The following is an 11,212-nucleotide window of genomic DNA, read 5'->3' on the forward strand; positions in this document are numbered from 1 at the left end:
CCATTTAACTCACTGTTACTGTGTCAGTTATCTTTTATTCCTCATCCTGTCTGTATTCCACTGTTGCCTTTCAGCATTTTAATAGTGTGGAAATTTGGATTGTATGGAGAAACTTACCTGATTCCTCATGCACAGTTGTGCTCCCAGCGCTTGCAGGCCTGGAGGTAGAATGTGTGCTCTTCCGACATGTGTCAAAAGAGACGTATGTGAGGAATGGAGGAATCCATTCTCCAAACAGTCACCCTGCTGTGATAACAAGAGTGAACAGGTTTATGCAAGAGGTTTCCAGGCTGATCCTGACAGGTGCATCATTTCTTGGTAGGAAATGATTGTTACTCCAAGAAACTGACTATGTGAAGTCATTGTTCTCCAAAGCAGCAAAATCTGTGCATCTGTGTTAAGGGAGTATAGAGCTTGTGTACGCTGCTAGCTTCACATTAATATATTATATTAACACACAAGGTTTTCTTCTTGCTGCTTAAATGGCTATTCTCCAGAATAAAGAATTAAAATCAAATTTGCCTATATCACAGCTTTTGTCTCCAGGCACTCTGCCTGCTGTTGATAACACCTTTAGGTGTTATCATAGCAACAACAACAATTTGTCAAGGATTTTCTGCTTTATTATAAAGCATATTTTAAGCTGAAGGCCATTATTAATCTTTTTTTTACTTTTCTTTTGGCCGCTTATTAACAGACAAGTTTCATTTAGTTCTCTGGCCTTTCTTGCAGTGGCTAGCAAGTATCTTCCCACACTGTACTTTTAACAGGATGTCAAGATTTCTTATTAAGTCAGTAGGCATGGGATTCCTCCAAGGAAGCGAGTGCTGATACCTGGAGTTACAGAAAAGAACTGTGGAAATAAGCTAGAGAGAAAGTCTAAGATCCTAGAGAGATGTATGGGAGAGGAATGCTATATATATCTTTATTTATGTAAGAAATCCTAGTATTTTTGCTCTTCCAACTTCCATTGAAGTTTCCTACATAAGTGGGGCAGTGCTAGGGTAAGATGGGACACTAGCTGCACATTCTGTGCTGAATGAAGAAAGGTGAGGAGTCTGTTCATGGGCATTATGTTCCAAGGCAATGTAAACTGACATTTAGCCACTTAAACCTGAAAACAAAATTCAAGTAGTTCTTGGCAAATGAAGAAAAAAGCATACTAAAAATCATGTTTAAATATTTTCTAAACTTAAAGCAGATGTAATACTTTTTTTAAATTACAAAAGACACAGTGATGGTGGTAGCATTCTTGCAACATCTTTTAATCTGTTTTATTAAAGTCTGATCTATTCATGTAAAACATTTGCATATGATCTGAACCAGAAAGGGCACCAGTATGAACACCTCTCCACTTCGGCTATAAGAGACTGTCCCAAATGTTACTAGGCCTGCTTTTAGTTTATGCTTTAGTGAAAATTTAGTAGTTGGTACCCTTAAGTAATAAACATTAATCCAGCAATTATCTCCCCCTCTTCTGTCACTGTTTTGACTGCTAAGCTGATTTCACCAATTGATTTGATTTAAATTGAAACTGAATCCTAACAAAACAGATCTGTAGCAAATACCTAACAGTTTTGTCATTATTCTTCGAGTTTTTAATTTCTTTTTATTTCCTTTAATATTTATCTTACACATCTAAGTATTTCTTTTATTTTGACTGAGTTTTGGCAACTTTGCTGCTGCTTAGCTTTGCCAGAATCTTTAACTTAGATCTGTTATACTCAATGAAGCCACCTGCTGTTGGAAACATCTATGATATTTTTCTTTTTTGCCTCCAAATTTTTTTTCAGACGTGTTTTCAACATGCATCTGGTTTTACTGACAAACAAGTATTTATGTCTGTATTTTCTAGGATTAATTTTTGTTAGTAAGTGCCAAGCACAAAAATAAACTATTGTAGAAGAGTATTGCAGTTGTTATGTTTAAAGTCTTCTAGGAAGATTTGATTATATTTTGTCTAAAATGTCCTTTCCTGTAGACTTGCATTTTATGCAATCTGATTGTTACTCATTTGAAATTATGCTTCTTGTAACATTTTTAGGCTGTAATGTTCACAAGGGTTCACAATTTAAACAACATTGCCAAGACATACCAAAAAAGTACTTAGCTCTTAATTTTTGTCATTTTGTCAGTCATGGAGTTTTGGCCCCAAAACAAGCCACTAACTCAAGGCAGCTCCAGCACAACACTGGAATTAAGTGTTTAAAAGAAAAGCCATTCTTGGATACAATGACTGTAATTTAAGTTCTCAAGGAAATGTATTTTGTATAGTTGTTGGGCTTCATATATTTGGGATGGACAAACAGTCTGTTTAGGCAGCACAGAAAATGCTCAAAGGCCTTTGTGTCCAGACTCTACTTACAGGGAGCTTTTCATGTCTAAAACAGGAACAGAATAATGAAGATAAAATCCAAGATGGAACAAATGCAGGAGAAATTGCTGTGCAATGTCCAACTTTAAATAATGAATACATGAGATAACTTTAGAAAGATAGTATTTTGTGAGAACTGCCTTTAGGTTCCTGTAATTTTGTGGAATGTGTTCTTGGCTAGAATATGCTATCTAAGTATCGAAATGAGGTGTGAAAAATCTTGATAACTTTCAGCTAAGTATTTTATACTTGCTGTTTGGAAATACTTGCTTCATTGAATATGGCTAGAATTTCTGATATCAGGAAAATGCTTGATGTTGTTTATCTCTCTCAGTTATTTATCTCATGTCTCCCACACCACTTAGTGCAAAGCCAAGAAAATGCATGGCTTAAAATTTACTAAATTATCAAGTAGTGCAGACCAGAGACTCTAGCACAGATCAGTTGTTGCTAATGGTCTGATATTCACAGTACATACATTTTTAGGATGATTTTGAGAATTCATTGTGCTAGCTGATTCTACTGACTACTGCTGTGGAGTGCTTAGGGGTAGGTACGCCTGGAGCACATCTTCACTTTAGTTTAGTCCTGTCCAACAGGAATCCAATTAATATGTTCCAAGACTGCTATGCAAATAAAGTAGAATAAGTGAGGACACCTAAAAAGTTTTACTTCATAAGCATATTCCACATGACAGCTGAAATAATCATGCAGGTTTGTCTTAATGTGGCCTGACTGAATTAATGTAGTTGCACTTTTTAAACAAGTTTATGGTACTCAAAGGTTTAACCCAACAAAATGTAATTGCGTTTAGTCTCAACCTTCCATTATTGCTTATGAATTGGTTTTTATTCCTTCACATGAAATAATTTACAAGGTATGGTCAACACAGTAAAAATACAAACAAAATCAATCAACCAACAACAGAAAAAAAATAAAGCTCATTAAAAAAACACCCCTGCCTATAGTTTTAGATATTTTATATAAATGAGCTTTACTATAAAAGCCTCAAAGTGCATAGGTACAATCTTGATTTTTAGCTGGGGGGGATATAACAAAATTAAGCAACTTGAACAGTTGATTCAGCAGCTGAGCTAAACAAGCATTCAAGTCTTAAACCCTTAGAATGTTCTTCTGCCTGTCACTGCTGTATGAAGGAAAATTGTACCACAGGGCGGTGGGGTGAGGGGAGAAAAATGGAACAATTCTATAAGCTTCCAGATCTGAGGCTGCAAACTCTCCATCCTTCTAGTACTGCTAAATAATGCTAAAGGAGGAAAGATTTAAAAGAAAGGGCGTCAGACTGTTCTTGTGATGGAAAATATTGGATATAATTCATAAAGCAGTTCTGGTTTATGCTTAACTGGTAAAATAGAGTGTGTTCTTTGTTTTGTTTTTTCTGCCTGTGTTTTGAGTTAATTATTTTTATTTTATTTTTATGCTTAGCCTACAGTTTACTGTGGTCAGTGACCCCCCAGATGATGAAGAGGATCTTGAATGTGAAGATATTGGTGTTGCTTATGTCAGTTTGAGAAAGTTATTCCAGGAGCAAAGAGATATCATTGAGCAAGATATTGATGGTAAGTTTTAGAGCTTATTTTCTTGTAACTTTTTGTAACCTAAAAATTATTTCATTTCTGCTTGTCTCCCCAAGTTTTATTGTGCGTTTCCCATTGTCACAATAAGAAATTCATTACTAATGGCTTCCACATTTGTTTGCAAAGGTCTGCAAAAACTGTGCTATTGTTATTCCTTAAAATCTGGTTGAAAAATAAAATACTCAAATGGCGTTCCTAGCTCATAGTAATTAGTTAATGAAACCTAAGAACTTTTCCACTTAACATTTCCACTTACACATTTCCACTTACTATAATTGTCTATTTTATACAACACATTTCATGCTTGTAAGACTATAAATCTATATTTTGTTACTAAAATTTATGTCAGTAATACAGTATTGCTAATATCTGTATTTTATTTGAAGTTATTTCATAATCCACAGATTACCTCAATCTTGCGTCCTCCATATGAAACAGGTATTGAGACACTATGAGATAGTGGTGGCTTTGGTTAGGTATCAGTTTAGAGTAAACATTTTTCTGTAACAGACTGACCAAATATTCAGCGTGACTCATTAGAGCAAGGTGAGATGAGTAGGAGGTGTGGAATGTTTCTTTTCTTGGGTCTTAACCACAGCATGTTTGTAACACAGAAGACTTAAGAAGGTTACTCTGGCCTTTCACAGACAGTCCTTGCTCAGACTTTCATGTTCCCCATAGTAGCAGGGAAGTGGTTATTGGTTATCAGTTATCAGTTGTGCATTTTTCTCCTCACCTGTTCCTCTCAGTCCTCTTTTCCCGTTGAAGTTTAGTGAAGAATCTGAGAGTGTATCTGCTACAAAACAGTTACTCCTCTGTAGTGGTAAGAACCAGCTTGATTTCTAGATGCAGGGCACCCATGTTGTCAAGGTACTCTTTGCCATAGCAAGAATTCCTGTTTATCCATAGTAGAATGCCAAGCTGATGTGACTTTTTTACTTCTACTTCTGTGTCTAATTACCATACCTTGAGTGATGGGGAGCTGAGTAGTAAAGGAAAGAAACAGGCTTTCTTATCCATTTCCATTATCATGCATGATTTGCATTCATGCTGTAGCTAAAATACTCAAAAGTATGCATCAAAGTTCTAGGAACATGATAAGGAAAATTCTAAAAAGAATCAGTTTTCCATACTCTGGAAAAATAACATATGGATTTCATGCACTTCTTTCTGTGGCTTACTTAATCTTTTCTCCACCAATAATTTTTCTTCAAGAAGTTGGAAGAAAGCACATCTCCTCCAAAAAGGTATTTCATATTCTCTCAATGGAAAATTGTTTTTGTTCTGGATTTTAGGCCATAATTCTCATTGTCATAATTCCCATTTGATAAGATTCGTTAGTGATATAATTTTGTAGCCCTGAAAGTCACATTTTACAAAACTCCTTAAAACTCGTAATTGGTGTCTGAGATAATTATCATGACAAGAAGGACTGGTTTTTATACTAGTGGTTCTGTCAAAAGGTAGTTGCCACTATGTAATGACAACTGCTTCAACATTGTGAGTAGCATTTCTTCCCCTAATCATAGGGCATGTGAAATAATTTTTACTTTTATGTACATTATATCTGTGAAAGTGGTAGTAAAAGATAGAACTATTACCATTCTTACTCCTGTCCAGAGTTCTTCCCTTCCCTGCAGATGCTGTACAGTTTAGATTTTTTTTTTTATTGCATCCATAACCATATTTTTTTGGAAATCTAGAACTTTCTGAGAATTGAAATGAAATTTACATTAACATATGTCAGATCATGACTAACATAGTATATACAAGTATATTTTCTTGGGCAGTCACTGCAAAAGGATCTGTTCTTAGTTAAGATCTGGACCCAGACTTTAATTAAATGTAATGACACAATAAATAGAATTCCTAAATAGTAATGGACACTTTCTCTGAGGTGGGTATAGGTTTGAGAGAAAAGAATATACCAAGACACAGGGAAATTCACAGGACACTACCACATGAAGCTCTAATCATTCTTAAGTTAAATACCACAAACTTCCTTTATTCTTTTTGAGCATTGCAAGCATGTATCTGTCTCATATCTTGTTCCTTTCATTGCTGATCATATCAAAGTGGCCTACATGAAATATGAAGCAATTGAGTGAATAGCTAAACAAGAGGCTGGATGAAAGAGAACATAGACAAGACATACTACAAAAATTGAAACTAGATGATCTTGAGGTCCTTTCCAACCCTAACCATTCTGTAATTCTATTCTGTGAATATGTCTCAGAGATAATATGACAATATTAAAACTGAGAAAATAGAAGTAACGTCTTCTGATATCCTTAATTACACTTGTCCTACCATTCTTATAAGTAAAACAAATAATGTCCCTGAAGTCTTCAAGTTTACAGCTGACTGAGGGATTTGTCCAAGGATCTCCAAGAATAGCATCCAGTTTGTCCTGTAACAGCTCTGTCAACACAGTAAATGATGGAAGGTTTTATTCCATACTTTTTCTTTTCCAAACCTCTTCTGAGCTGTCCCAGCAGTCTAGGAGTTGTAGCATGCAGTATCAGAGCATGTCCCAGAGTACTTATCCTAGTTTATATAGTAAATACATAGCCTTGCCATTTGTCTGCTGTATAATTTGCTTTGAAAAGATGTGCTGTCAAGACTATTTGTTTTTATTCAAATTCCTTCTAGACTCATGTTAGACAGCCTCATTGCTTTTTATGCAGGATTGGAAAAGAGCCTCACTGCTAACTGTTAGCCTCATGTTTTTAATCAGAGCAGCAGAGATTGTGGCCCTCTGGGCTTACTTAGATACTGTAAAAGAGTGCAATTTTAACTCATGTTAGCTAATTTCTGTAAAGTAGAAATTTGAAATACTATTTTAAAACCCACATACACAAAGATGAAGGTAGTTAAATAGTTTAGTCTAGGGGGATGTACCGTCTTTGCCCATACTTCACTGTTTTACGATACAGGAGCCTGGAATTAAATTAATTTTTCATTGCACCAGACAGAAAAAACATTGTACCATTTAAATACTAATAACTGTCCAGGCTGATTTTACTGGTCATATACACAGTGTAGACAAGGCAGTATATTTTTTACTTTATTTATAAGTATGCATATATGTCTTTATTAAAGGTTTGCACGTGGTGACAATTAATTAATTTGTATAGGCAATTATCATACAGATAGTTTTCTTTATTTCGGAGTTAATTCCAAGACTGATACTTTCATTTATGTACATTCTAGTTCTTGGAGTGCTCATTTTCCAGTAGGCTGAGTGCCTGAACTGGAAGATTTCTTTTATAATTATTTATGTATTTCTCTTCTTTTAAGCATATGTTTATGTGCTTTTTAATTTGTCAGAATGCTAAGGAAAATTATCAGAATGAAAACCAAACCTCAAATAAAATTGCTAATGCTGTTTTCTGATGTTTTCTTTCTAGTTTTCAATTCAAAAGATGATAGTGCAGTAATTGGGAAGCTCAAAGTAACAGTGGAAGCCCTCCATGTGCTGCGTTCAGTCTATGAGGAATGCGAAGAAGACTGGGAGGCATGAAAGGGAAGTTTGCCTACAGAAGTTGCTTCTCTCAGTGTAAATACATGCTTGATAGTGCTTCAAAGATGAGATCTTTGTAATTCTTACAGTATATTTAATGTATAATTTATATGAAAGGGATGCTTGATTTGTAGTTGTAAAGTTTTGTATACTTTTCAGTCTGTTTGTTTTTATATTTTCCCCCTAAGGCTAAGAATCTCTCCACAATGGACAACGTCTTGTAAATAATTAATACCTACATGATTGAATGTTGTGCTTTATTTGCATTTTCATGATTTTTTCACACATAAAACAGTAATAAAAATGCAAGTCAAATTTTTAATTTTTAATAAAAAAACCATAAGCCTTAGAAAACTGATTAAAAATACTTTTATGTTATCCCTAATCACCCCACTAAATGGAATGCCTGTGATTAGCCTCATTAAGAATTTTATACTGTGAAGATTTTATTAAAAGCAATATATGAAAATTACTTGGATTAATGTGTTAATCTGCCTCTTTAAAATGCTAATACCCATTTTATGCACATTAAATCTCAGTATGTGTTTTCTTTGATGCATGCAGTTCCTATCAATTAAATATAAAAAATGAGGCTAGTTGCAGGACTTATTAAATTACTGCAACCTTTTCTTAAATAACTTTTACCCTTCTACTAACATTATAATCAGCTGTTTATGATTATCCCGATTTGAAGATGGGGGAGGGCAGGCACATTAATTTTTTTTGTAGAGTCAAAGATTTACTTTCAGCCAACATCTGTCAAAGCACAAAAAGAAGCCATACAGCAGCAGATTTTGCTTCACCTGGTTTGAGATGTGGGGACAGGCAGTTGTATTTTTGTTTGTTTTTTGTCACTTTCAGAACTTACATCAAACATATATAATGAATTGTTAGATCTGAATAACCAGTGTCTAGCTCAGAAAGTTAATTTTCCAGCTTTTAACCAATCTCAGTGAAGGATTTAATTGATATTTTTAATGGAGCTGTGAATCAATGCTGCAAAAGGATTGTCTCTTGAGAACAAGGATATAATACATTTCATTTTTTAATTTACTTTTTTATTTGTAATTTTCTTCAAAAGATTTTATAGGCTGTGGATTTCTACTGTTTGCAAACAGGCTATGTTTCTTCATAAGCATATGTAAAGTATTCAGACAGATAAGTAATTTATTAAAATCTACCTAATTTGCCGTGATATATTAAATCTCTGCTTCAGTGATCACAGACCATTTCATTTAGAGAATTAGGCATTCCCTCTTTGTGTGATTAAAGCTCTGGAAAATGAGTTCTTTGCTCCTATTTGTGAACATTCAAAGCCTGCTAATGGCAAGAAGATGGAATAGATTATGAGACAATTCATTACAGTTCAACAGAAAAAAAAACCAGCTATAATGCAGAAATGCAAGTATGAATATCTGCATATAGTTTGAACCATCTGTGCTCTAATGGCTTCAGTAATGGCTCTTCGTCTTCGGTAGGCTTTGAAATGACATCCATACAATATTAATTTGTTGATGTACATTATGAGGCCAATGGAATGAATATATTCTGGCCACAGAAATCTGTAAATTCCAGGATGATTCAATGGTTGACTCCAGTTTTAGGACCCACCATCTTCAGTAGTACTTCTGAGCCAGCCTTTGCCAGTCCTCACAGCGTTTCATTCCTCTGGAACTTTTAGGAGACCACAGACAGCTGCATTCCTAAACCCCTCCATTCTTCAGTTAATGGCCATATGTTTGTTGTCATTTGGGCTGGCGCTTAGTTCATCATTTTGGCCACTATTTCTAGCTTTTTTTGGCTCTGTTCGTCTATATTGTCAGTAAGACTGTTATTATACATTACAATAATTTGAAACAGCTAGATTCAACACTGAGATTAACTGAGTGGCTTTTTAGAAATTTAGTTGCGGTATTCTGCCAGGAGGTTCTTATTATTCTTCTAATACTTTGCAAACCAAACTAAATATCCTGCGCATAAACAAAGAAGCAAATTGTACTGAGTTTTCGTATGTGACTGTTTACTGACTTGCAGGAGAGATATGTAACTGGGGCTTGTTTTCTTCTGAAATAAACCATGTGGTAAGATCAGAAAATCAGTGATGTTCATCTCACTTCAGCGTTTACAGTAACACCCTTAGCACTTAATCTTTATCATCTGAAGTTGAAAACGCAGAAACCAAGCGTTCATATATTCATTAAACACAGAAGTCTTTGGTAAGTTACTGCAAAATATTCCAGTTGACATTTGGTTACGTTGTGTTAACTGTTCTCAGTGACTCCAACATTAACATGTATAATCTGCCTCAGGTTCCTAAATATACTTCTTTGTAAGGCTCACTGTTACTCAGTTTTGCATTTAAAAAAATAATCTTGATTTCTGTTCATGTTTATTATGAAGACAGATATAATATTCAGTGAGGCTTTTTCCAACAGATGGACTGTATTATCTTATGCAGCATAACATACGCACATACTAAAAGTTTTGTTCTTGCAGTTAAGTAGTCTGTATTCCCAACAAGCTCTTAAATCTTACATCTAAATGCTGCACTGTGCAGGGAAAGTGGAAAATGTAATTTGGCACCACTTTGTCCAGATTTTAGCTATGAATAGCCTGAAAAAAAAACCTTGCATCTATGTACTCTCTAGCCTAACGCAAAAACTATTCTGTTTTGTGTGCAACATGTTAATAAGCACAATGCTTTTTGCATTTTAAAAAAAGGAGCCTTATTAAGGTTGGGTATTACCATACTTTAAAATGTTCCTTAATTAAAATTAATTTTAATTAATTAAAATAAATTTAACTAAGATAAATTTTTTCTGTGGTGTAACATGGATGTAACTGTGGTCCTGCATAAGATAAATTGGTCAGATGATTGGTTTTGTTATTTTACATCTTTTCCCATTAATTGTTATATTTGCTGTCGTATCTTCTCACGTGATATAATAGCTGCTGTTCTCCAGGTGTCCCAGCTATGCTTATCAAGATGGAAACTTTAGGTCAAACTTTACTCTTTTTTCTTCTTTTTTTTTTCTTTTTTTTTTTTTTAATGTTGTTTTTAACCTATTAGAACCTTAACCTAGGGGTGGAATTTATAAAAGCAAATATATCATGAACCAAGGCAACATATGTGTGAACACATTCAGTTTTGCTGTACAATAAGTCAAAACTTATTCTTTAAGAGTAGATGTCACAATAAGTTACAGTAACTTGTCTCACAGAACATCTACAACTGAAGATCAGTATATCAGTTAATCATAATAATGGTTTAAAATGCTTTTTATTATTTTAAGGTGCGGTAGGGCATTATCATAACTCAAGAAGTCAACAAAGATTTCAAGCCTAAGTATTAGCTGTTAAATTTAATTTTCTTGTTTGTATTAGAGCTGAGATATAAATTCAGGTACAGACTTGAAATTGTGCAACAAATTTTATTGCATGTTTCAGAGCCAGGGAGATACTTCATTTTGCAGTTATATCTTTTTGCAGGTGGTGATTATGATTTATCCATATGTTTTTCCAAGATATTCCACAAAAAAATAAATATTTTTTTCCACGACTTCCTTAACATTACAATTTACATCCCAGTTATTACAACTAATACTAAACTGAGTGCATTATTTTGCCATTATGAAGTTAATTGCAGAATATAAATTCAGGTTGATACCTTTGCATGTGATAAAAATTTGCTTTTGTCACCATATGCTACAGGGGAAC

At 34.2% G+C, this 11,212-nt stretch overlaps 1 protein-coding gene across 1 annotated transcript in view; it reads left to right on the plus strand.

Annotated features, from left to right (window-relative positions):
• The window catches only part of RPGRIP1L (RPGRIP1 like), a 72,408-nt gene extending 62,818 nt beyond the window's left edge, over positions 1-9,590 (plus strand). The window contains exons 24-25 of the mRNA XM_061469049.1: positions 3,821-3,954; positions 7,383-9,590. Of these exons, the coding sequence (XP_061325033.1) occupies positions 3,821-3,954; positions 7,383-7,495 (247 nt within the window). The 3' untranslated portion in view covers positions 7,496-9,590. The remainder of the gene's footprint in view (positions 1-3,820; positions 3,955-7,382) is intronic.
• The last annotated feature ends 1,622 nt before the right edge of the window (positions 9,591-11,212 follow it).

This window comes from Pezoporus flaviventris, unplaced genomic scaffold (assembly GCF_033815535.1).
Source record: "Pezoporus flaviventris isolate CSIRO_AGI_PZ_B2104156 unplaced genomic scaffold, CSIRO_AGI_Pfla_v1 ptg000054l, whole genome shotgun sequence".
Taxonomy (NCBI): Eukaryota; Metazoa; Chordata; class Aves; order Psittaciformes; family Psittacidae; genus Pezoporus; species Pezoporus flaviventris.